Below are 26,982 nucleotides of genomic sequence, written 5' to 3' on the forward strand. Positions count from 1 at the left end.
GGACAGTAGGTATCTTTAAAATCATTCACATTTTTCAATGAATTAATCAGATTTTCACTCTTGTGTTTGATATGAGGAAGAGCTAGAACATATATTATTTGATAACTCGGAGTGGAGTAGCAGACGATGCATTTGATCAACTTACATCGGATGTTGCGGATGATATTGAATAAACGAAATATGAATAGAAAAATATGATCTTTAACAACAAATACCTTTTCTGAAACATGTAATTCGAGATTAGTTTGTGTTTATTCTTTCTAAAATAATTTTTTATGATCTGTAAATTCCTAAATTTATAAAAACCAACATGGCGGCCCGTTTGACTTTCGTTTGTTCTCTCCACGAATCAATTTCATTTTTGTGCAGGTGTCAGTAGACCTGAGAATAGGATTGCGGCAGATGCCTGTAGCCTCAAGTTAAGACGAGTTACTATTGGTTTGCTTCGCTTGAAAGGTAATCCGACACAATTTGTGAAACTGACTGACGAAATAGAAGTCGATGTAAAACTGCATGGCACGGGTCCTTCCACTGGATTGTTTTTACCTAAAATAAATATAAATCAGTCATTCAGTGTAGTCCTTTTTCTCTCAAATATAACTGTCTTGGGTCCTGTCTTGTTTATGCAAATATGAAAAAAATACAGCTTAGTCGGATTTCTGGGTGTAGTTTTTGCTTCTTCAGCATGTGCTCGTGTTTGATTCTACATACATCAAGCATTTGTCGCCCAAAAGTTGCTGATATGTGTGTAGTACACTTTGGTAAACAGTAATAAAGGACTACATGTATATTGTATAGGCCTCACTGCCTTATGCACGTCCTATTCATAGTTCTTGCAGTCCTATCACAATCATTAATATAATGTTTTCTGATAAAAACATTTAATTTAATCCAGCAGATTTTTCAGAGGATTAACAATAACACTGTTAGTACCCTTCATATTAGTTTTGTAAATGAATTCTAATAATTTATGACATGAAGAAATTAAAGAAGAAGAAACTAACCTAAAATCTCTACCTTTCTGTCTTTCATGGCTGAATCGCCGTCAAATTATTATGAGGAGCTGTGGTTTTAATTGATATAATCTTGCTTAACTTATAAATTTTTATTTTTCTTCAGGTCAACCATGCTTCGTTTCTTATCCCGCATTGTGCTGATAGCAGTGTCATCATCGGTTGTGGTTCCTTACACCGCTGCCATGTTGTGTCACTTGCTGTACGGTCGTCAACCCCTGAAACCTCGCACTTTAGTGCGCTCCCTGCATCCCAGGCGTGTGTATGCTCTCAGTGTCGTCATTGTTCAGAAACTGGCGCTGTGTGTCCGCTATGCACCTCTCTACCTGCACTGGCGTCAGTACTACCTGACTGCTAGCCGTGCTATCCTGTTGAAGGTAATAATCACATACACATGCTATAATATGGTAGCAAATGATGCAGTTGCTGATTTTGGCAGCTGCTTTCATTAGCTCTGCTCCAACTGCCAACTTATTTTTAACAATTTTTGATAAAGGTCTTCGATCACGTCATTTCCTGCTTTTTGCAAAAGTTGACTTCACGGTGGTGATTTTTTGTTAGTAAATTCTTTGATTCAGTCCTGATTATGGCATTGCATTTCAGCTCGGAAGCTTACAAATTAATTAATTAGTTTATTCATTAAAGTTGCCACTGAAATCAAATTTGTTATGCAAATTAGGTCTTATTTTAGCATGCTTCACCGAGACCAGCTAGCTCGACTCGTCTCTGTTGAAGGATTTTGACTAACCAGGTTCTAGAAGTCTTGATGATGCCTGATCCCAAATTGTCTTGTAAAGCTGCGGTTATGTTCACTCTTGTTAATACGCTGAGGGGAAGGAGAAAACAAGAAGACAAATTAAGAAATAAAAGAAAAATCTCAGACTGGTGTGTTGCAATAATTTTATTTTTAATCTGAGGATAAATGATAGCTTAGATTGTGTGTGTGTAGATTTTAAATAGCTATCAGTCTTATGGGCTACAATTTGGATTAAACAAACATCGTTTCATAATTTTGTTCAGAACTTGGCGTTTGGAAGGAATAACTGCTGCTTGGATCTGCACTTACCTGTATCACACCGTGTGACTAGCCCCTCCAATAAGCCAGCAGCCAAACCAGTGGTGATGTTTGTGTATGGAGGAGCGTGGTCGTCTGGAAACAAGAGCATGTATGGAGCTGTTTGTGCTCAGCTGGTCCAACGGATGGATGTGCTGGTTTGCTGTCCAAACTACTCACACTATCCACAGGTATCTTTACTTGTTTCCTTGCTTCACATACTGTACTGTAACTGCTTTTACTAGTTTTAGATAACGGTAAAGGTCCCAGTCCCATATCCAATTTTGGTTGTAGGGGAGCGAGATGTTGGGGATCTTATCAATTATAGTTGATATAAATTATATTGCAGACCTGCCAGGAGCATTCTCAGATACCAAGGTGGAGGAGAGTTTTGGATGTGATGTTTGCGGGTGGAGGGGGGTATTTTGTTTGAAATAGATGAGAATGATTTTCTTAGGAAGTTGTAAGAGCAGGTCATGTTTTTTTTTATGTTTCCTTCTTTACCATGAGTAGCTTGATCATGTGGTTGCTCATTCTCTGCCCTCTTTGTGTGGTAATGTTATGTGTTTGTATGCTGTGCAGGGCTGTGTTGATGACATGATTCAGGATATTGTTGACTGTGTCCAGTGGATCTATGACAACATTCATGATTATGGAGGAGACAAAGTAAGTCAAAGCTGGGTCCTCTGCACCATGGTCGTTGTTTGTCATTGAAAAAAAATCGCTATCTATCCCTCATTCAGTTTGTTGTTTTGATTATGGATAAACAATCTCTATGAACATTGGTTCACACGGCTGTCCTCAGTGCTTTATTTCTCCTTAGCTGCAGGCAGGCTGAGCTATTTTTAGCATCCTTTCCACCACCGCTCTTTTCAGCAGTGCTCGCTCGCTCAGAGCCATACACTGATAAGTACCATCTTCCGGTGTAGTGGGGTGTAGCGTGGAAGCATTTGGGTATAACAAGCAAGTGAGCTAAACAGTGTGCTGGCTGCAGCTGTTGTTAGCCTCTGCATTGACTATTTTTAACTCGCACTAAACTGCAGGCCAGGAACAGCCGTGTTCAGCCTTCAATGTTGACACATATTGTGGTCTCTGCTTCTGAAGGCTTCTTGATGGTGACAGTGTGTTATCTGCAATTTTTAAGGACCAAAAGGTATCAATGACTAGCCATTCAGTTAAAGTGATGTCTCTTGTATTCAGGACAGGGTGATGATGATCGGCCACTCTTCAGGGGCTCACCTGTGCACCATGGCCCTGCTGGAGATGCTTCACGACCAGCGACTTCATATCAGTCCCTTCCCGCCAGATGTCTCTGCTGCCGCCGGTATGCTCTTCCATGAAAGTCATTATGGCCGTTTACTGTCAGACCCGGGCCGGGGTGGAGCGAGAGACCCCTTGGAGGACAGTTCAGGATCATCCGAGTCTTTCGCTGTGGTTAGCGAAAATGGCAACGGCAACGGGGAAAGTCAGGCAACCAGTATGCTAAGCAGTGTTGGCAGCACCTCATCAAGCATGGTGGAAGTGTCACGTGAAGACACTTTGCCGGAGGTCTCACCACCACCCCCCAGCACTCAGCAAACAGTGAGTCAGACTGAAGAGTCTGCGGACGCCCACACCCAGCAGGGAGAAGGGGAGGTCAGGGCCGGTGGTGACGGCAGCGAACCGGTCAAACAGTCTCGGCAGGACAGTGGCGAGGGAGAAGAGGACAGCGGGGAGGAGGAAGACGACAATGATTCGATTGTGACCGTGCGGCCTAAAGAAATCGAGAGGCATGCTACACTTATTGAACTGGCCCGCTCCATCAAGGCTTTTGTTGGTAAAGTATACCCTCTGTTGTCAAGAGATACTTTTTCTTTGGAACTAGATTGTACAAACAGCAGCAGTCCTCTGCTTCTTCTTATTTTATTAAGTTACAAGAGATTTATTGAAGTGTAAAGAGTGAAATTGAAAGTTTATTGGTTACAGCTTGCATTGACATTTTTCTCATTGCAAATGATCTTTTTGTCGTTGGATTTCTGGGTTGAAATAGAGAAGCATGTTACCTCAATTCAAAAGTTGAATGTGTTCTGATGCAGGAGCTGCACTAAGTAATTGAAGCCTTCTTTTTTCATCAATTGACTTGCAAGTTATTCAGAAGTGTACACTATTTATGCCTTTGTATTTTCAGGACTTGCTGGTGTGTACAATATTGGTGATCACTACAAACATGAAGCATGGCGTGGGATAGAGGATCTTTCAGGCATGGCTCCTGCTATGTATGGGCCAGACCACTTTGAGCGATTTTCACCTACCACCATTCTTTTATCACTGGACGCTCCAATTAGGTGAGAATTACATACATTGCCAGTTGGTTGTACTCTTTATAGTCTTTTCTGGTCCTCAGCGTTATAGTTGGGTCAGGCATAGGGTAACCCTCCTTTCAAGACCAGAAGAAATGTCAAAAACGGGTCTTATAAGAGAGTTTCTGTAACAGATGATTTTCTGATGGCCGAGTGGTAACGCACTTGTGCTCAGAAGTGAGAGGTTGCGAGTTCGACCCTGGGTCAGGGCGTTAGCAATTTTCTCCCCCCTTTCCTAACCTGGGTGGTGGGTTCAAGTGCTAGTCTTTCGGATGAGACGAAAAACCGAGGTCCCTTTGTTGTACACTACATTGGGGTGTGCACGTTAAAGATCCCACGATTGACAAAAGGGTCTTTCCTGGCAAAATTGTATAGGCATAGATAAAAATGTCCAACAAAAAAACCCGTGTGACTTGGCATAATAGGCCGTGAAAAGTAGGATATGTGCCGAAATGGCTGCGATCTGCTGGCCGATGTGAATGCGTGATGTATTGTGTGTAAAAATTCCATCTCACACGGCATAAATAAATCCCTGCGCCTTGAATATGTGCGCGATATAAATTGCATAAAAATTTATTTAAAAAAAAAAATCCCTGCAAGAAAAGGTCAGTCTCCCACAACCCATACAGACCCGACGGGGTTATTTTTGGAATTCGTCTATTGAGATCACATGAGAGGCTTCATAAAGACAACACAAACTGAGAAAACAGGGTTGTAAATGTAGGATTCAAGGTTGTCTTATTTGACATTCTTGAAAATTCTTCAAATTGGTTGGAATCTTCCTGTAATGTGACACTTTGCTGCTGATAGAATTTTTAGTGAAGTTTAAAAAATCAATTGAATTTTTTTGACGAGGACATTGTATGAGAACCTTTTGTATATGTGGCAATCAATGCTAAACTGCCCTTTTTTGTCTTCTGTGTTTCAGCTTGCCGCGTATGTTGCTGGTACATGGCACAGCAGACTATGTGGTGCCCATCACATCCAGTCAAAAGATGGCAGAGAATCTGGCGCGGGTCTCTGCTGACGTGTCTTTACGTCTGATTCCTGACTGTGACCACTACGACATCTGCTTTGACTTGATGAACCCTTCACGCCGCTATCACTCCTCCTTGATGACCCTTCTCCTTGAGACAGCTAACAGTGTGTTTTGATGACACCTGCTCCTTTAAGTGTGTTATGCATCAAGTAACTACAGCAGTCCAAGGGCATTGATATTAAAGCAGTAATGTTGTGTGTGTGTATATTCTGGCAGTGGCAACAGAGTGTTTGAAGGCTGACTGTGATTGTAGGGCTTTGATTTTCTGCAGCTGCTGCTTGAGAATGACATTAAAAATGCTGATGCTGTGTGTGCATATTCCCAAGTGATGAGAGAGCGTTCAAAACTATATGACTGTGGTTTGAATTACTGTATTACAGTAGTATTAAAGAAAAAATGATGTGTGCATTTCCCTCAACTGATAAGATTGCATTTGGATGGTTACTTTGTAGTTCTAATCTACTTTTTTGATATTTTATTTATTATGAAGTGGTAGTACATGTACTTGTAGGTGAGAGCAGCTAGTTGGATTCTTCAGTGCAAAAACTATGTTATCAGCAAGAAATATTTTGACATAGTGTAAATTGTTTTTGTGTGGTTCTCAGGCGATATGCAAAGTTTCAAATTGAGAAACATCGGGGTGGTTTGTAAGATGGATTTTCTGTTTGACCCGTCAACAAAGTGTTGAATGCTAATCAGAGGGCTGCCAGTGTGTGTGTGTGTGTGTGTGTGTGTGTGTGTGTGTGTGTGTGTTGTAGTGTACTGTATTGTAGCAAAGTAGCTTTATATGTCATGTTTTTGTGCAACTGGTAATTTATTTCTTGACAAATTCCCTCACATAGCAGACAGGCTGGTACTGACTCCTAATTTCCATCTCCTCCCCCAAGACTACACAGACATAATAGTCTGGCTGAGGGGTCAGCGGTGGATGTTTTTTATTATTTGAAAAAATAAAAGCAGCTTTTATATAGTGCTTAAGAAGAAAAGTTGTTCAAAACGATAAATGATATCTTGTGTTAAACCGGCACGGTGGCCTAGTGGTAAGGCGTCCGCCCCGTGATCGGGAGGTGGTGGGTTCGAACCCCGGCCGGGTCATACCAAAGACTTTAACATTGGCAATCTAGTGGCTGCTCCGCCTGGCGTCTGGCATTATGGGGTTAATGCTAGGACTGGTTGGTCCGGTGTCAGAATAATGTGACTGGGTGAGACATGAAGCCTGTGCTGCGACTTCTGTCTTGTGTGTTGCGCACGTTATATGTCAAAGCAGCACCGCCCTGACATGGCCCTTCGTGGTCGGCTGGGTGTTAAGCAAACAAACAAACAAACAAACAAATCTTGTGTTAAAAGAGTTTAGTGCTATTCTTAATAATTTTTGCTCTACCCTGGTTAATTTTTGAGTGATACATATACATGTATGACCAACAATTGGTAAATTTCAACCCTGGAGAAGCCTCAGTAACAGGCAATACTGACCTTTCTAGCCGGTCAGGTGTGCTGTGTGCATGCTTATCACACCTGTCAAGATCTGTTTCATTCCATTCTTTGGTCAGCTTCTGTCCAATGAGCTTGACAGTTTAAAGAAGCACAAGAGTTCAAACAAATATATTAAGATGTGACGTTGAGCGTGTGGCTCTTTTCGGGTATACAATTTACAGTTTTTCTCTCTGTTTATGAAAATATATGTGTACTGGGCCCAAGGTCAAACTGCGCAGCACATGGGCAGTGCCTGTACTTTTTAAATTGACACTGACCTTTCAATCCATGCTGTTTAACCAAGAGATTTAGCAATTTGTACAGATATTAGCTGAACGCTCTGAATTTGTACAGATATATGCACATATTCTTTCGAGTTTAGTCCATTAGGAGGACACGTTTGGGTTAACGTACAACAGCATGTTCTTTTCTCGGGAAAGATTTCTTTGCTTACTATACCGGTACGGTTGGCCTAGTGATAAGGCGTCCGCCCCGTGATCGGGAAGTCGTGGGTTCGAACCCCGGCCGGGTCATACCTAAGACTTTAAAATTGGCAATCTAGTGGCTGCTCCGCCTGGCGTCTGGCATTATGGGGTTAGTGCTAGGACTGGTTGGTCCGGTTTCAGAATAATGTGACTGGGTGAGACATGAAGCCTGTGCTGCGACTTCTGTCTTGTGTGTGGCGCACGTTATATGTCAAAGCAGCACCGCCCTGATATGGCCCTTCGTGGTCGGCTGGGCGTTAAGCAAATAAACAAACAAAAAATTCTTTGCTTACTTTGTTTTGTCTGAGTAGTTTCCTCTTTTTTTTGTAATAGATTTTCTGTCTGTGTTGGCAGAACAAAATTGCGAGAAAGTTAATTAATCAAGATTTTCTGTATGTACATTTTTGCATTCCCCTTTTTTTCTCTTTTGTGGTTGAGCAATAAGCCAGGGGTCATTAATTGCAGAGCCATAGTCAAATGATGTGCATAATTTACATGGAAGAAAATATGGCATGGTGTGCATGTGAGTGTATTTGCTTTTTGTTTGCCTATTTGATGTGATTTAATTTGTTCAATAATCATTTGCAAATGAAAATGCATCACTTTGCTAAAATATTACGCAATCATGAAAGATTCTTTACATTTTTAGCCCTGTTACTTCTTATCATCCCTCACATTCACATTCACATTTCACTTTATAATAATTGTATCATAAAGGTTATAATATTAATTTTCACACTGTTGCATTCCTCATCTTGTTCTGGTTGTTGTTGGTACTACTTATTCTTTTTGATTTCAGTGTATGATAAATATTGTCTCTTTTAGATTTGGCAACTAAACTGAACTGATGACACTTGAAAGACATATTTGAATCGTCTGTTCAATACAGCATTTATAAGTACCCTTTTTAAAACCTTGTTTACTTTTTTTTTAATAATAGTTTGTTCTTCGAAAGCTCAAACTGTAGTTCTCTAAATGCGCATTTTATTATGCTCATTCTATAAATCAGTGTGAAATAACTAGAACGTCTTTTGCCTGAAACATTGCGTAATATGGAGTTAAAATTCTGTCTTGGCCAGCGAGCAGTTCCTCTTAACAAGAGTCTTGGTCATGCAAGGATATTTTTTCAAGTCACAGTGTGAAGGCCACAACAGCACATTTTGATTGGTTCTTACCCCGCAATTGATTCATAGAGAATTGAGTAGGTTCTATCGTCTGAAGCAACGGGAGAATCATTTGCGAGCGACTCGTAGCTTGATCATATGTGAAAATTTGCGTTTGCGTGTGACAGGGCAAATCGTGGCAGACCCATTATTGTCCATCTTCTGTGGTTTATTTAAAAATTGAGATGTAACCTGTCAAGTAAAAAAAAAAATAGACCTCATTACGAACAAATCTAAATCTCTTGCTCTCTGTATGCCTGTCTGTGTGTGTCTGTCAATCTCTCAGTCACTCACTTTTTATTATTTTTTATATCATGAGTTTGTTGGAAGGATTTCGGGAATTATTGGGTTGGATACTTACTTGTTTTGGGTGATAAAATGAAAGTTATTTTTAAGCTATTCACAACCCCCCGCGGGTTAGGGGGAAGAATTTACCCGATGCTCCCCAGCATGTCGTAAGAGGCGACTAACGGATTCTGTTTCTCCTTTTACCCTTGTTAAGTGTTTCTTGCATAGAATATAGTCAATGTTTGTAAAGATTTTAGTCAAGCAGTATGCAAGAAATTTTGGGTCCTTTGTACTGGAAACTTGCATTCTCCCAGTAAGGTAATATATTGTACTACGTTGCAAGCCCCTGGAGCAATTTTTTGATTAGTGCTTTTGTGAACAAGAAACAATTAACAAATGGCTCTATCCCATCTCCCCCCCCTTTCCCCGTCGCGATATAACCTTCGTGGTTGAAAACGACGTTAAACACCAAATAAAGAAAGAAAGAAAGCTATTCACAGACTTGCAAACAAATTTCACATGTAAAACTGGTGTTTGTACGGCTGCTGTTGTAGCATAAAGATTTAACGTATATCTGACGTGGCTGTGTTTGTATTGTCTGATCTGACCTTGCTGTGTTTGACCTCAGTTATCTTACGCAGTGTCTGCTCATGCAAAATGCTGGCGTTGTTTTGCTTTGCTTATTTCATTTATTTATTATTTGATTGGGTGTTTGGTTAGTTTTAAGTTCTTTTGTGGTTGAACTTCTCAGTGCATTTCCAAAGTGAAAGGATTTTGATAAAGCCTATTTCTCCCTTTTTGTATGTGAAACTGCAAGTAATGAAGGTTTGCGTTTAATGGTTGTGATGTGTCTGTTCGTCTGCAGTCTTCTGTGTTAATGACTGTTCATGTATTTATAAGCTTTTAGATTAAATCTGGTGGACTTGTCCTCTGTCATTTAAGTCAGAAGACTTTCATTGATACCCAAGTACTGAAGTTCTATTATTTACTGTCAGTTCCATGTTACTAAGATCTGTTGGCTGTAATGAAATGCATTTGTGTTGTGTTGCATGGCAGATGTTAGATCATGTGTAGGCAGCTCGCACAGCGAGTATTTTATCAGGCGTTGCGTAATCTTTACAAGCAAAGAATAGGTTTGTGCATTTGAAAGAGAGAGAATGGGTCCACTGCCTCATGTACGTTTATTTGTGTGTTTGTGTGAGTTTGTGTTTTTCTTTCAAAGTGATGTTATATTGCTGAAGATCTGCTTCATGCAGTCTGTCTGCCTTGAGAAATGTGTAGACCCTCGAACATGAGGACTGTTAACACTGGGGTCTCTCTCTTCCGTTTTATATAATGATGAAGACTTTACTGAAGCCTATTAATGTGCATGCACACACACACGCAAACACATGCACACGGTATCTTATCATCCCTCGTGAGGTGCACTCCAAACTACAAAATAGACATTCTGGTTCTGAAGGCTGGTAGAAGCCAACATATCAGTGAACAAATGCAGAGAACTTCAGTATCCTAGGCAGATCATCTTGTTTTATTGGGCTAATTGCACATATTGAAGACTTCAACTGAAAGTGTACAGGTATGGAAAAATCGCACACTGTTCAATAAAATGTTGAAATGTATTGATAGGAAAAAAAAAAGCCTGGAAGGTTTGAACAAACCCATTGAATTAAAATGTACACTCCATGACAAAAACCTGTGATTGAAAAAAAACTAACTTTGCAGAAGCTGAACACTACACCTTGCAACTGATATTAATGAAAACTGTTGATGACTATGGCAAGAATGACAAACATGAAGAGCCTGCACTGAACTGAATGAAAAGAACGACTGCCAAGCAATTGTATCATCTCAGAAGGTCCTAAACTGAAATTTAAAAAAAAAGTTTCAGACTACATCATATGTGACAAACGTATGTGTGCAGTGGTTGCACCCGTGAGTCTCACTCGTTGACAAAAGTACATAATGGTAATACTTGTTTGAGTTTAGTTGTACATATGTATTGCTTATTGCATTGTGGCACATACAAGTTACTATGTATCGTCTGACAAGCAAAAAAAAATTAAAGTACAGCTTTCACATTTTACCAGACTTTTTAAACCAATCAGAATCATACAATGCTGGAAAAGTAAGGATAGAAGTCATAGTAACATTAAAACAGTTTCAATCCCAAAGCAAACACTGGAGAAAAGTCACAATAGTAATAAAGTCTCAAATAAAATGTGGACTAATTAAACAAACCTTCCCGAGCTCTCCACAGACTTTTCAGAATTCTAAATGGGTTGACTTGTGACTTGATAAAACTAACATCAAATGCACTGTGTTACAATCCAGCCTCAGCTTTTGTGTTTGTACTTCTAGTGGAGATAATGGCTGATCGTTTTTGAACACATTTTTGGGGGACTGATTTTGAACTTAAATATTTTGACTGCCTTGAACAAATGTATTTAGTACGCCAGAGACAAAATTGTAAAACTGTTTACAATTTTGCAACAGTATGCCTTTATAAGACTTTAAAAAAAAATTAAATTGCCAATGTGGGTTTTTTTTTATAAATAAAAATGCGCATTTAAGCAAGGGACTTCATAATTTTGATTCTCCTCACTAGCGTACTTTCGGGACTATAAGGAGCAACTTTTTTCCTCAACTTTGACCCCTTGGCTCTCTTGACCAGTTTCAGCTGAAAATATTGGTCAATGGCCTCCTGCAAGGACAGAAGCCAGTGCCTTGCAGAACAAAAGAAAACACTTTTGTATGTCTTACATTTAATAGACAAACATGTAAATGTAAACCACAACTCCTATGACCTCAGAAGCTAAACTCAAGTTCCCATTAAAAAGCTGTGTAATTCAACACTCTTCTAATGAGAGGACTTATATTGTTACTCTTGACGCTGCAGCAAATGTATAGCCATTATTAACATTAAACAATACTCATTTAATAGTACAGTAGTCTTTCTTTATTTGGTGTTTAACGTCGTTTTCAACCACGAAGGTTATATCGCGACGGGGAAAGGGGGGAGAGGGGATAGAGCCACTTGTCAATTGTTTCTTGTTCACAAAAGCACTAATCATAAATTTGCTCCAGGGGCTTGCAACGTAGTACAATATATTACCTTACTGGGAGAATGCAAGTTTCCAGTACAAAGGACTTAACATTTCTTACATACAGCTTGACTAAAATCTTTACAAAAATTGACTATATTCTATACAAGAAACACTTAACAAGGGTAAAAGGAGAAACAGAATCCGTTAGTCGCCTCTTACGACATGCTGGGGAGCATCGGGTAAATTCTTCCCCCTAACCCGCGGGGGGTGTACAGTAGTCTAAATAAACTCTCAGTCAAGTATTTCACGTTGTAAACTCTGCATGATATCTAAAGGCTACAATTATGCCACAGTCACTAACATTATTGCATACATATATGGTTTATATTCATGCAAATTTAATCAAATAAAGAAAAAAGTAGTCACTAAGACATGTTCTTATTGGCTGCCCACACTCAATCAGTTTTATACAGTAACTCAACTGTACTTATTCTTGACTAGCTATTAGCTATTTAGTCAGAGTGGTCTAATTTATTATTTTGAACATAGCACCTGAGAAAATACATCCAAACCAGACCAGTTGACCAGTTCCTACTTTTAGTACATTCCTTGGTTCTTACATCTCTTCAATTCTGGCAGCTGATTTTCGTTGTTTATTCTTCTAAAAGGGTACCACTAACTCAACTTTAACAAATAATCTTGATCTTACAGCTTTTACCAAACCTAGACCAGTCCCCATCTTCTTAAATTTTCACAAGTTTATTTCCCTTTCGCCTTATTTGAAGCAAGTGTTTTTACCACAGGGGGCCGTGTCCTGCATTCCACTTGCTTTAATATCTTGAAAAGTTTCACATGCATTTTATGTACAAACTAAACTTTGCCAGGAAAGACGAACAGTTCACGCAAAATATACATGTATAAAGATGCATTGTGTACAAGTCTTGTTCCCCAGCAATATCAAAACACACATAATGATTCTGAATCTATCCTTTCCACCCAAATCATTCAAAAACAAGCTGTCAACTTGGAAACTGACCATCCACTGTATTCAGTACAATGGTGTCTAGTTATATATTACAATAGCTGGAATTAAGTTACCGATACTGTACAAACTTAGCGTACAGATATTTACAAGAATTCTCATTTTCCATTCATACCTCAAAACCTTCATACATAATGTAAAAAGCAAATTTATTCATACGTTGCGAAAGGGGTGTATGTTCCTTACTTTTGTTTAATTAAGGTAAAATGTTGAAAATCTATTTAAAAGTTTCAGGTATGATTCATATCTGTAATTATATTTTAACTCTACCCGATAGACAATGCTGAAAAGTTGAAACAGTGACAATTTTGGTTATCCCTAGCCAAGAGATAATAAGACTCCACATTTACTGTTTTGCTGTGAGGTAGCATGAGTTACCATGACCAAAAGGTGGAGGCCGTACAGGAGAGGGAGTGTGATGAAAAAATAGACATGTTCTCTGTCTTAAAATCAGCTGCATGAAAGAGAACTAACCAGATATAAATTTCTTTTTCCTTTTTCATGGTAAAATGTACGGCAAACCCTGACTCAACCTCGGCCATCAAAATCTGCTCAGAACATGAATACTTACAATTCTCTTCGTCACAGTTGCCTTTTTAAGACCAAAGTCAGATCAAATGTAATAGAAACTGAAACATACTTTTACATGATAAATACCAGTAAAAAATAAAGATTGGAGAGAGTCTAAAATCAACAACACATGGATTTACCATGCCAGAGGATTGAGTCTGGTTTTTCAAAATTACCCTCCACAGTTTCAGCCAGACCACATAATGTCTGTAAGGTAACCTTAAGATCTATCTTGAACAAAGGAGTTCACACAAAAGGCCAATAACCATGAAGTTTTCACAAAAATGAGACAAAATAGTGAGACCATCGTTAAAGCAGCTGTCAATAAATGAACTGAAAACCTGATTGGCCCTGCTTTTTTATTTTATTTGACCAACCATTAAGACAGAAACTATTGTATTGAATCGGAAAAAAACACAATTCTCCTCTATTTTGAAGAAAATTACTAATACAAGGTTAAGATGTACGGAAACATATTTACTCCTACACATACCTAAATCTAGCACACTTCACAACACATTACATGATCATATGTTAACATCTATGTAGACCACAGAAAATAGCAAATTGCACTGTTATACTTAATGTACATTTCAAAGAGACAGAACACATGTATAGTGAAATATGTTCATCTCCTCTCTCTCATTTGCACACATTCTTTTGCATTCACACACGTCTCAATGTAATAATTACTCACAACAACACACTACACATATTATACATACATATACATCATTGCAATAGCTTATGAATTTTACACTCTGTAAAAACTTGTGTTACTTACAGCAGGTTAAAAACACAATACCTTAAACATCTGTGTAACTACTTTGTAACTACACTGGCCAGATGCGAAGATTTCAACCTGATGTTATGAAAGATTCAAAACTTGAACATGGCTGACCACCCCTCTAAACTGAAATAAACAGAACCACTACAGCTGCTACAGACTTAACAGTTAAAAATATAAATTATGCATGATTGAATTTACCACACATGTGATGAAATACTGAATGCCATAAACTAAGACTGCAGGCTCATTTTTAGTGCGTGGCCAATACATTATAGTGTCTGGAATTCCATGCATTATTACCGCCAAATCAAGATGACAATGCAGATGCTCATACTACACATTTTCCAAGCTTTTTAGTCGTAGTCTTCAGATTTCCTCTACTAAGCAGGAATTCTTACTGGCAGCATTTCAGGAAACTGGACGCAAGTGTCCGTTGCAGCTGACACCACAGTGGGGTGACCTCCCAGGAACACAAAACCAACACGCAGGAGGCATGAAGCATCTAATACCCTGACCGTCTCCTCACCCTCTCCAGCTGTAGGGTTTGACTGCTTGGATATGAACCGTATCACACAGACAGCCACACTTGCTGTCAACCGCACACCTCCATATCTGTCACCAACATCTACTGAGTTATTTGTGAAGACGGTGACAACGTCCGCACACCACACTTAGACGTCTATGGCAAAGAACTGCACACCCCCTCTTGATGCCATCCCAGTGAGGAGGAAGAAAGGAAAATGATGCAGAAATGTTGAAGACTTGACGAAAACAAAAGACGCCTCTGGACGCCCTGCTGCTTCCATGACCCCTCACCTCTTGAGTGGACAGAACAAACACAGGTGTACAGCAAGTCATGTGACATCAATGGTGATTCTGATTGGCTCCTGCTGCTGCTGCCTTCCCAGCCTCCCCGGCAGCCTTGGCTGCCTGAGCATCTAATTGAAAAAAAAAGAAAAAAAAGAAAGTAAGAGACACAGGAAATTGACATAAAAAATAGCAAGGAGCGTACGCTTTTTTCACTCACTTCCACCAACCAACCAGAAAAAGTCACTGCGGCAATTAGCAAACATCTTCCAAATTATTTTCCCTTTGAAGCTAAGATGATTGAAAAACGCCATCAGTTGACAGTTTTAAACAAGCTTCTTATTGTTTATAAACATGAACTCAAAAATGTTCCCACCATTTCTAAAAACTAACACATGTAAACCTTAGGATACCCAATATTTCTAATACATGATTATTATATATCAAAATGCAGGAGAGTCATTGGCAACTGTTTCAACAAGAAAAGCAAATGCTTACATGACTCTCCTTCGTCATTTCCCATTACAGTGGAACTCCCCTTAAAAGACCTCTCCCCAAAAATAAGACGTACTCCCTCCCCTTTAAGACCATCCCCCCTCCCCACCCGATAGAAGACTCCCTCCCCTTTAAGACCATCCCCCCTCCCCACCCGATAGAAGACTCCCTCCCCTTTAAGACCACCCCCCCTCCCCACCCGATAGAAGACTCCCTCCCCTTTAAGACCATCCCCCCTCCCCACCCGATAGAAGACTCCCTCCCCTTTAAAACCATCCCCCCTCCCCACCCGATAGAAGACTCCCTCCCCTTTAAGACCATCCCCCCTCCCCACCCGATAGAAGACTCCCTCCCCTTTAAGACCACCCCCCCCTCCCCACCTGATAGAAGACTCCCTCCCCTTTAAGACCATTCCCCCTCCCCACCCGATAGAAGACTCCCTCCCCTTTAAGACCATCTCCCTCCCCACCCGATAGAAGACTCCCTCCCCTTTAAGACCATCCCCCCTCCCCACCCGATAGAAGACTTTCTCCCCTTTAAAACCATCCCCCCTCCCCACCCGATAGAAGACTCCCTCCCCTTTAAGACCCCTCCCACTCCCCACCCGATAGAAGACTCTCTCCCCTTTATGACCACCCCCCTCCCCACCTGATAGAAGACTCCCTCCCCTTTAAGACCATTCCCCCTCCCCACCCGATAGAAGACTCCCTCCCCTTTAAGACCATCCCCCCTCCCCACCCGATAGAAGACTCCCTCCCCTTTAAGACCACCCACCCTCCCCACCCGATAGAAGACTCCCTCCCCTTTAAGACCATTCCCCCTCCCCACCCGATAGAAGACTCCCTCCCCTTTAACACTATTGTGACTAGCATTGCCACGGCGTTAACGTCCTGCCTGCCCAAGCTTGCCACCAAGAAACTTCCCAAAAAACAGTAACTGTAAAGAAATCTGTCTAGCAAGCTTGAATTAAGTCCAATCACCACCAAATTTTGTGTACTAATTACAAAATGGATGCCCAGTTCAGTCGTGCTATTTATAAGTTTGTCACGCGATTTGTTTTAGCAAAGGGGGGGTGAAAGGGGGATAATTTGTGTTTTTTAACGTTTTTTTGTGTGTGTTTTCTTTTCCACTGCTTTTTTAAAAGTTATTTTTTAACAGAAAGTATTATAAATAATTTTATAACCAAACAAGGTGTAAAACCTATGAATTAGCTGAAATATTGTTAAAATTCTACACAGAAATAAGGAGACAGTACAAAGAAAAAAACAAGCAAATCCCGCATTCACTCACAGCATCCTGACTCAAATGAAACAAAACTGTGACACTCACCAAATGATGTCTAGGTAATCCATATTGAATATAAGTCACATTTTCACAACAAAGTCCCAACTGTACACCTATGAACATTTCCAAAAGGATTATGCTCCAGCCATCCATTGTTATCAGTGCTGCCACGCCCCCCTTGCAACTACACATTCGAAGATTCATGCAGTACCACCCTAACACGTGTAGTTTGCCGACTCATACTAGCAGCAACAACGGGACTGTTTCTTCCTCAATATCACTGCTATTATCGCTTTCTTGAGGCGAAAACAACACGTCGGAATCATGATCTACAGGGTCCTCAAGATCCAACATCCGGAGAATCTCCTCCCGTGACAAGGCTCGCCTTCGATTCATTTTTTTTCTCGAAAAAACCACACAAACCAGGCTAATTTTACATATGGCGGAAGGGCACACCAAGTGTGTCAAGGGAAACAACTCAATTTACTGCAAGCTTCAACAAGTCGCGTAAAGCGAAAATACAATATTTAGTCAAGTAGCTGTCGAACTCACAGAATGAAACTGAACGCAACGCAACGCAGCAAGACCGTATACTCGTAGCATCGTCACTCCACCGCCCGTGGCAAAGGCAGTGCCCGTGGAATTGACAAGAAGAGCGGGGTATTCGTTGCGCTGAGAAGGATAGCACGCTTTTCTGTACCTCTCTTCGTTTTAACTTTCTGAGCGTGTTTTTAATCCAAACATATTATATCTATATGTTTTTGGAATCAGGAACCAACAAGGAATAAGATGAAAGTGTTTTTAAATTGATTTCGAAAAAAAAAATTTGATAATAATTTTTATATATTTAATTTTCAGAGCTTGTTTTTAATCCGAATATAACATATTTATATGTTTTTGGAATCAGAAAATGATGGAAAATAAGATAAACGTAAATTTGGATCGTTTTATAAATTTTTATTTTTTTTTACAATTTTCAGATTTTTAATGACCAAAGTCATTAATTAATTTTTAAGCCACCAAGCTGAAATGCAATACCGAAGTCCGGGCTTCGTCGAAGATCACTTGACCAAAATTTCAACCAATTTGGTTGAAAAATGAGGGCGTGACAGTGCCGCCTCAACTTTCACGAAAAGCCGGATATGACGTCATCAGAGACATTTATCAAAAAAATGAAAAAAACGTTCGGGGATTTCATACCCAGGAACTCTCATGTCAAATTTCATAAAGATCGGTCCAGTAGTTTAGTCTGAATCGCTCTACACACACACACAGACACACGCACATACACCACGACCCTCGTTTCGATTCCCCCTCGATGTTAAAATATTTAGTCAAAACTTGACTAAATATAAAAACCGGGATGCAATCACGAGTCGTGTACCTTGTATGTCTAATACTAAAATAGTCACTTCCCGTCCATGGGCGTTGCAGCGCTATTACTAATACAGTCACCTCCCGTCGCGAAAGTGTTAAGACCATTACCCCCCCCCACCCGATAGAAGACTCCCTCCCCTTTAAGACCATCCCCCTCCCCACCCGATAGAAGACTCCCTCCCCTTTAAGACCATCCCCCCTCCCCACCCGATAGAAGACTCCCTCCCCTTTAAGACCACCCCCCTCCCCTCCCGATAGAAGACTCCCTCCCCTTTTAGACCATCCCCCCTCCCCACCCGATAGAAGACTCCCTCCCCTTTAAGACCACCCCCCCTCCCCACCCGATAGAACACTCCCTCCCCTTTAAGACCACCCCCCCTCCCCACCCGATAGAAGACTCCCTCCCCTTTAAGACCATTCCCCCTCCCCACCCGATAGAAGACTCCCTCCCCTTTAAGACCATCCCCCTCCCCACCCGATAGAAGACTCCCTCCCCTTTAAGACCATCCCCCTCCCCACCCGATAGAAGACTCCCTCCCCTTTACGACCATCCCCCCTCCCCACCCAATAGAAGACTCCCTCCCCTTTACGACCATCCCCCCTCCCCACCCAATAGAAGACTCCCTCCCCTTTAAGACCTCCCCCCCTCCCCACCCGATAGAAGACTCCCTCCCCTTTAAGACCATCCCCCCTCCCCACCCGATAGAAGACTCCCTCCCCTTTAAGACCATTCCCCCTCCCCACCCGATAGAAGACTCCCTCCCCTTTAAGACCATCTCCCTCCCCACCCGATAGAACACTCCCTCCCCTTTAAGACCATCCCCTCCCCACCCGATAGAAGACTCCCTCCCCTTTAAGACCATCCCCTCCCCACCCGATAGAAGACTCCCTCCCCTTTAAGACCATCCCCCCTCCCCACCCGATAGAAGACTCCCTCCCCTTTAAGACCACCCCCCTCCCCACCCGATAGAAGACTCCCTCCCCTTTTAGACCATCCCCCCTCCCCACCCGATAGAAGACTCCCTCCCCTTTTAGACCATCCCCCCTCCCCACCCGATAGAACACTCCCTCCCCTTTAAGACCATCCCCCTCCCCACCCGATAGAAGACTCCCTCCCCTTTAAGACCATCCCCCTCCCCACCCGATAGAAGACTCCCTCCCCTTTAAGACCATCCCCCTCCCCACCCAATAGAAGACTCCCTCCCCTTTAAGACCACCCCCCCTCCCCACCCGATAGAAGACTCCCTCCCCTTTAAGACCATCCCCCCTCCCCACCTGATAGAAGACTCCCTCCCCTTTAAGACCATCCCCCCTCCCCACCCGATAAAAGACTCCCTCCCCCCCCTCCCCACCCGATAGAAGACTCCCTCCCCTTTAAGACCACCACCCTCCCCACCCGATAGAAGACTCCCTCCCCTTTAAGACCATTCCCCCTCCCCACCCGATAGAAGACTCCCTCCCCTTTAAGACCACCCCCTCCCCACCCGATAGAAGACTCCCTCCCCTTTAAGACCATCCCCCCTCCCCACCCGATAGAAGACTCCCTCCCCTTTAAGACCATTCCCCCTCCCCACCCGATAGAAGACTCCCTCCCCTTTAAGACCATCTCCCTCCCCACCCGATAGAAGACTCCCTCCCTTTTAAGACCATCCCCCCTCCCCACCCGATAGAAGACTCCCTCCCTTTTTACCCCCACCCCCCCCCCCCCCCCCCCCCCCCCAACCCTCCTACCAAATAGACGACTCCCTCCCTTTTAAGACCCCCAATCCCCGATTAGATTTTCCACCCTTCCAAGACCCCGTTTTCTCAGATTTTCTATTAATAAAATTTACCCCTATTTTAAGACTCCTTTTAAAGACCTAATTTTCTCAGATCTTTTTTTGAGGTCTAAAAAGAAGGGTTCCGGCCGACTCCTTACAGCTCAGGTTAGTCAAAAAATGTTACATGCACAGTTAAATGTTTTTCCCTTCACCTAAACTTTATTCAATATCTTACAGGAAAATAGCCTTACCTTTGTGATTTTGCTGATGTTGTTGCATAGTTTTTTGCCTGTCTTTGATTTCAAACCCAATCACTTCATTGTATATCAACGCTGAAAGAAAAAGAAATTCACAGTATGGGTTAAGAGATGCAGTGCAGGTCATATTGCTGAAGTAACGATGTGTCTTTTTTCTCACAGATTATGATATAAACAGTCAAAAGCTTTACACAACTATCTCACAGATGACTACACATACCTTTAGTGTTGCCAGCCAATGGAAACTTTATGTGGTTTATCAGTTCGCATCTCCTGACAAAATGTATAACTGTGATCACATTCTGGGGCTAAAGGCTCTATGCAGTACACCAAAATGGACCCAATGACCATGTTCTTGTTTTCTTACATAATCAAACACAATGTCTTGACGTAAAGTACCCAAGATAAAAAATGTTCTCCTAACAGACTTCCATGCAGGCCTTTGACGTAATTAGTTTACGTGCAAGACCTGATGTGGGCCTGATCGAGAACCACGCTGTCCTGCCCAAATAATAACGAAAAATTCGTAAATAAATTGCAGTTTTGGACTCCTTGCAAGAAGGTCAATCAAACGTAGTATAATTTTAAATGGATTGATGCCTGAGGTATGACTGAGGTATGACCGAAAGCCCTGGAGGCTCCGTGCACCATGAAGGGTCAAGCACAGTCACTTGAACAACACTCATTCCCACTGGAGCTCTCTGTAAGATCATTGACCTCTTGAGCTACTCTCATAAGTAATAAGAAATGTCTTTTTAAGGCCAAAAACATCTTGGAGGATGTGAAATAAAATATATGTTATATTAAAGCAGTCTGGTCATGTTTACAGCCTCAGCATTTCAACCACTCCCACAGATCCTTACTTTTCCACTCCTCCACTGAATGCTCCCGTTCATCCACAGAGTGATCGTACGGTAATGGGGACGGCTGGAAAACAAATAGAACAAGATTATATACAACTGTAACAATGACAGTGGTAGCAAGAACAAATAACTCAATAATTCAAACAGGCAGGGTGTATTCTTGTTCATGTGGCATCGGTTGTGGAGCATTCATACAACCTACATCTGACCACCTCTCCAAAAAGCAAGAGTTGTGCCTGCCCACATCATCCGGACATAAAGACCATCATCAGGCAATGGTTAATGCACACCCCTCTTTCCTGAAAGTCAACTGAAACAAGTGGAAGAATAAGGCAGTTTGCCAAGTCAGAATGACAGTCAGCCACTTCTGGTCACAAGAAACACTCGGACTGTTTACAGCACCAATCCTCAACAGAGACCATCACCTCAAAGACTATAATTTATTTAATTTAAGTCGCAATTCTAGCCATTAAACCTCAACAGTGAAGCTTGAACAACGACACTCACCCCATTCACTTCGGACTCGTCAAACCACACGTTGATGTACGGATGGCGCAGTGCGTCATCCACAGAGATTCTCTTTTCAGGGTCGATGACGAGCATCTTGGAGAGAAGATCACGGGCCACACTGGCCCTCAGACCTGGGTGCTCTGCACTTTCTGCCGGAAACAAGACATCTGGGAAGAGCTTTTCAAAGGTGTAGCCATTGTGCCGCGGCCTGTTCTCCACGTAGTTTCTGACTGTGGGCTGCAGTCGCATCATGAAGTCTTGACATGGCGTCCCCAGCTGTTCAATGATCTTATTCCACTGGTCAATATCTGACTTGGTTCAGGAAAACACTAGTCAGCTAAATTAAGCTCATGAAAGCAGTCTTTCAGAAGGATGAGAAAGGAAATGATTGAATGAAAGAGAAGGTTGTTAAAAGTACTCTCTAAAGCCTTTTTTTCTCTCCTCATGTTGATGTTTTTAAACATTTGTAAGTGGTCACAGGCAGAAGTATGATTGCACTTTCTTTTTAATACAACTTACAAGAGGGACATACATATTTAAATGCATTCACATACATGAACATTGCATAACGTCAATGAGCAATAAAACAAGGATACGATCACTGCCGGGAAACATGACGGTCCCACGTATTAATTCTGCCATGATGCACCCCACTGACCAGATGTCCACTGAAACAATAAAAATTATGCATTATATATGCCTCATCAAGTACGGCACAAGCTTAGAAAAATTTCGCCGTAAAATTTGTTATCCTAATATTAATACATGTATTAGAAAATGTTTCAGCAGCATCAGAAGCAAAAGAGTTGAAAGGTGACATCAAGCAATCCAAAAGTAATAATCACAGAATAGCGTTCAGCATATGTGGCAATACATAACAAGCAGGCTTACCGTTGGCCTTGTAGCCCATGCCAAGGATGACCTCGGGTGCTCTGTAGTAGCGTGTGACAACGTACGGTGTCATCATGAACCCTGTACCGGCTGTGCGTGCCAAGCCAAAGTCCAGGATTTTCAGTGTGCAGTCAGACTTTACCACAATGTTGCTTGGTTTCAGATCCTGAACACAAATATATCAACATGAAATAAAAAAAATTAAAAAAGCGTGTTAGCGTTAACAGAAACAATGAAAATCTTAAGTCTATGATGTTGATATCTTTATAATTTCTGCTGTTGCCCAAACCCTGACCCTCCATCATCTAAAAAAAACCAACAACAACAACAAAAACTTGGTGGCTCAACCTTTGCATGATTGACACTTGAGATATAAAAAGAAACAAAAAGGAGAAAAAACTGACCCTGTGAATGATGCCTGCGGAGTGCAGGTGTTTGATACCACACAACATCTGGTAGAGTAAGTAGGACATGCGTTCATGATCCAGGTCCATCTGTATGACTTGACAGAGGTTGGCGTCCATCAGCTCCATCACCAGATACCTAACCCAGCAAACAGAATCCACAAACTGACAAATCCGACCACTGTGGTTGCTGCTTCAAGGTGAAACAATATCAAATACTGCATTCTTATATTATCTGAAAAATGATGCTATTGGCAAAAACAATGTTTGCTGATTTTTTTTTTATAGACCATCCCAGATACTGGGGTCACAAAGCTGGGACAACAATATCAACCATATTCATAAAATAACTGAAAAAAATAGAGTCCCATAAATTTCTGATCTAATTTGTTAAATACACCATCAAAATACAGTTCACTCTTCTTATACAGGGGTGGGCATCTGTAGCATTTTTTGCAACACATCAGCAGCAATTCTGTTAGTTACCTAAGGGGTATGTCGCACAGACACATAAAGACAGCATCGCATCTATTGTTTTCCTATTTAGCACTGTTCAGTTTGATAGAATTAAAAAGTGATATATCATGGTGATTGCTTTTTCCTGATAATACCAAGCTGCTGTGCCTCTTCCTTTTTTGCAGAGCCTTCCTGTAAACGAATGTTGCTAGCAAAAAGCCAAATTTACCTTTTAAACGTTTCTCTTGAAATCGTGGGAAAATACAATTTTCTCCTGTTCTGTCTTTGCGAATGGCAGCTTCAAATAACTTTATCATGCATCAGAAAACACAGGATTCATAGATAACCAAAAAGTAAGGGCACCCCAGGATGCCATTTTTTTCCCCAGTATCTTGGATGGTCTCTTTTGGTAATGAAAAAGAGCTTAACTCTGACTGATTGTTAGTGTTACAAAACTGGAACAAATGACATTCACAAATAAGTTGTCTGAAATACTTGCTTGTTGAAATTTATCATGAAAAGTCTTGTAGAAACAAGAGAAATACTTACACATCTTGAAAATCTTCCAGGGACTTCTGAGGTGTGAATGCATTGAGTAATCCTATAATCTGAAATATGGAAAGAAAGATATCAAAACATCTGCTCAAAATTACATAAAAGAATGAGAAAGCTACGACTAAGAGTTACTAAGTATGAGACTTAAAAACCCCAGTCAAATGGTTTTTTCTTTAACTGTCAAGCAGAACCTTTAGATTAGAGGTCTGAACAACACTTTTTGATGTGACTAAACTGAACAACTGCAACCCCACTACTCATAACTGAATGTATGTCATAAAACACTGACAATTAGAAAATCTTTTTTCTTTGTCAGTTTATGCATCAATTAAGTGATACTACTCCTGTGCTGCTTATCAATTGACTTTAGAGTAAACAGAGTCGCTTACATTTTTATGGTTCACCAGCTTCATCAAGACAAACTCCCGATATGCGCGTTTTGCATGGGTTACATTCTGGAATGGCCGACTCAACTTCTTGATGGCGACGTTCTGCCCTGATACTGTATCACATGCCGCACTGAAAAATATCACATGTATACATCTCAGATAGTATTTCGCACATTTTTTTAAACAAAAAATTTCAGGAGAGAAGAAAATATGCTCTTTTGTGACTATAAACAGGGTTCCTGCAGGGCAGAGCTGATACAATTCAAGGAGTTTTCAAGGACATTTCCAGGACCAAATAAATGCTTTTCAAGGACATGATTTTCCCAAATTAATGCAAAGCACCAAGCTTACCTTCAGGAAGGGAAGCAACTACAGGTGACTAGTAATAGTTAGTTCGTCTGCTTTTGTTTTCACTCGATCTTTTATTCTCCAAAATGTGTGTACTGTATTTTGAAAACAAACAAAAGTAGAATTTTTTAAGTGAGAGAATTTTTGGGCTCCCAATTTCTTTTTATAGCCAACCTTGTAATTAGCCTCCCTTTTAGTGTAACTTACCATCAAAGCTCATTACTTATTAAGCTCAACACACAAATTTGAACATTCTTCAGTATTCACTTATCATCTTGTATGCTGTGGAGTCTCTGCTGCATTACATCACATTTACAACTTATACTTTTCCTTGTAGTACAATTACTGAATTAATGAGTTACAGACTTACAGTTACACTTTCATTTATCAAAAGTACTAGTCCTACATAGTCAAAGAAAAGCTTGTTCAGCATCTCTTCAAATTACTACACTCATTAGGGTATTATTATCAAGCTGGATCTAGTGATCAGATTCAGACAGATACCAAAGGGGACTTTGTCAACAGTTCTGCCAGCAAGATGCATTACATTGATTTTTCTGAAGAAAAACAGAAGCTTGGGTTAGGTGTAAAGAAATGAGGTAAGCAAATCACAACAAAAACTAGAGAACCCTCAACATACCAGACAATGCCTTGTGCACCAGAACCAATCGGTCTCAAGTTGCAGTATCGCCGAAGTATTGTGAATGTCGAATCTCCAACCTCCACAGTGATGAACTGGCTAGGGCTCTTGCCAGTTTCTACTGCCACATACACATGGGGCTGTTTACTCATTTTGATCAATTTATGCTTTAAAATCCAGGTCAATAAGGTGACAGAACCTGCGTTAGATTCCCCCTGCTACTGAATGCAAGTGTCTGAAGTTACATTCAAGGTAAAAACAATGATATATTAAATCAATCACAAAAAGGATCATCAAGCAGCAAGATTCAGGTCTATGTGATCAATTAATTAAGGCCCTAATCAAATCAGTTGCACGCACTGCTTGCTGATAAATGCTGGTTTTTTCTTCAACGTTCTACAGCACTTTGAATGTGATGAATGGGTGAGGCCATTTGGCTGAAGCTTTGCCAGGAGGTGTCTCCTGGTTTTTGGTTATTTGGAAGCTGTCAGTCACATCACCTGAAAAACATAGAGTATCATATATTTTAAAATAGTTTTTAATCTACTGAATCAGTGAATGCGATACTTTTACAACTGAACTAGAATACTAGTATTTAAGTCATCATATTAATCGGAGAAGGGAAAGAGAGAGGAAGAGAGTCTTGTCTATGTAACAGACACTGCCACAGACAACCATACAAACCAAACAGTTTTCAGATCAAAAGGGTGCCGAAACTGACATTTAAAATTCGAATGCCGCTCCTTTATCAATCAGAAATAGTTTGGGTCAAGTATTTTAGTCATGCAATTGTACATGAATATATATAGCTGTAGTATAAACTACAAGTACAACACTTGTACATATATAATATATTTTATAAAAATATAAGACTAAAAGTAAGAGTGACAAGTTAATAAGACATAGTGTACCGAATTCCAAGTTGAGTCAACATACTGACAATCTCGATACTGTCAGAAAGCAGTGCAAATCAGCCAATGAGCCAATGTCTTCAAGTATAAATACTACTGTGGTATGTTGTGAAAACTAAAATACGTGCAGTTAGACAGTGACAACTTAACAGTAACACTGGCACAATAGTGGCAGCACACACACACACACACACACACATCATGGGCGAGAGTTCTAGGTAGCATGAACACTACCAACCAACCGTGGATGTGTAGTACCCAGGATGAAGCTGTCTGATCAATCGAGTTTGTAGACCATCTATTGATTAATCGTGTCCATTCACGCAAGAGATCCAGCCCCGATAGAGTAAAGCACAGAAAGAATCAGAAATCTGTTCTTATGTTCAAAAAGAAACGCAGGCTTATGACGTTATTGGTTTTTTTCGGTTGGTAGTTGGGTTAATCATCAACGACAGTGTCGCAATGGAAACTTCGTAGTGCCAGCAGCAGACGGCTGCAGTCGACTCAAGAGGCTGCGATTGTAGTGTCGCTTAGTTCTATAATTTCCTGTAACGAATACAACCGTACTTACTTCTAAGACGATTGAATTCATCCAAATATGTTCTTGTAAATATACTCCAAGCGGATGATTTCAAGACCAGGAACTGAGCGTAGTTCCACAAACAGAAGATATATATATTTCGTCGTATAATATTCAGCAGCCGAAAAGGCTATGTCAAAGCAGAGCGCTGA

General features: G+C 40.9%; 2 protein-coding genes across 2 annotated transcripts; one reads left to right on the top strand and one right to left on the bottom strand.

The window, feature by feature from the left end:
* Positions 1-311: 311 nt before the first annotated feature.
* LOC138959176 (uncharacterized) lies at positions 312-10,017 on the top strand. The gene is made up of 7 exons (XM_070330554.1): positions 312-456; positions 1,120-1,390; positions 2,034-2,258; positions 2,650-2,733; positions 3,268-3,883; positions 4,235-4,391; positions 5,335-10,017. The coding sequence occupies exons 2-7, from the start codon at positions 1,127-1,129 to the stop codon at positions 5,558-5,560; spliced, it is 1,572 nt and encodes a 523-aa protein (XP_070186655.1). The 5' UTR covers positions 312-456; positions 1,120-1,126; the 3' UTR covers positions 5,561-10,017.
* Positions 10,018-10,366: 349 nt separating this feature from the next.
* LOC138959177 (stress-activated protein kinase JNK-like) lies at positions 10,367-26,978 on the bottom strand. Its single transcript, XM_070330555.1, has 11 exons — positions 26,822-26,978; positions 25,340-25,839; positions 24,352-24,481; positions 23,957-24,015; positions 22,952-23,090; positions 22,548-22,713; positions 22,253-22,324; positions 21,654-21,964; positions 21,147-21,210; positions 20,278-20,358; positions 10,367-15,241 (listed from the first exon to the last, which is right to left on the bottom strand). Exons 2-11 carry the CDS (start codon positions 25,489-25,491, stop codon positions 15,168-15,170), a joined length of 1,248 nt encoding a protein of 415 aa, XP_070186656.1. The 5' UTR covers positions 25,492-25,839; positions 26,822-26,978; the 3' UTR covers positions 10,367-15,167.
* Between the last annotated feature and the right edge of the window lie 4 nt (positions 26,979-26,982).

Source organism: Littorina saxatilis, linkage group LG2 (genome assembly GCF_037325665.1).
Source record: "Littorina saxatilis isolate snail1 linkage group LG2, US_GU_Lsax_2.0, whole genome shotgun sequence".
NCBI classification, from domain to species: domain Eukaryota; kingdom Metazoa; phylum Mollusca; class Gastropoda; order Littorinimorpha; family Littorinidae; genus Littorina; species Littorina saxatilis.

Bases quoted from the DNA above. Each gene is read 5' to 3' on its own strand.
- LOC138959176 (XM_070330554.1), top strand. From the start codon at position 1,127: ATGCTTCGTTTCTTATCCCGCATTGTGCTGATAGCAGTGTCATCATCG. The intron at 3,884-4,234 runs GTAAAGTATACC...TTGTATTTTCAG, and splicing joins CTCCATCAAGGCTTTTGTTG to GACTTGCTGGTGTGTACAAT. The intron at 4,392-5,334 runs GTGAGAATTACA...TCTGTGTTTCAG, and splicing joins TCACTGGACGCTCCAATTAG to CTTGCCGCGTATGTTGCTGG.
- LOC138959177 (XM_070330555.1), bottom strand. From the start codon at position 25,491: ATGAGTAAACAGCCCCATGTGTATGTGGCAGTAGAAACTGGCAAGAGC. The intron at 24,482-25,339 runs GTATGTTGAGGG...GATATTTTTCAG, and splicing joins GGTGCACAAGGCATTGTCTG to TGCGGCATGTGATACAGTAT. The intron at 21,965-22,252 runs GTATCCTTGTTT...GAACCAAGTCAG, and splicing joins CATGTTTCCCGGCAGTGATC to ATATTGACCAGTGGAATAAG.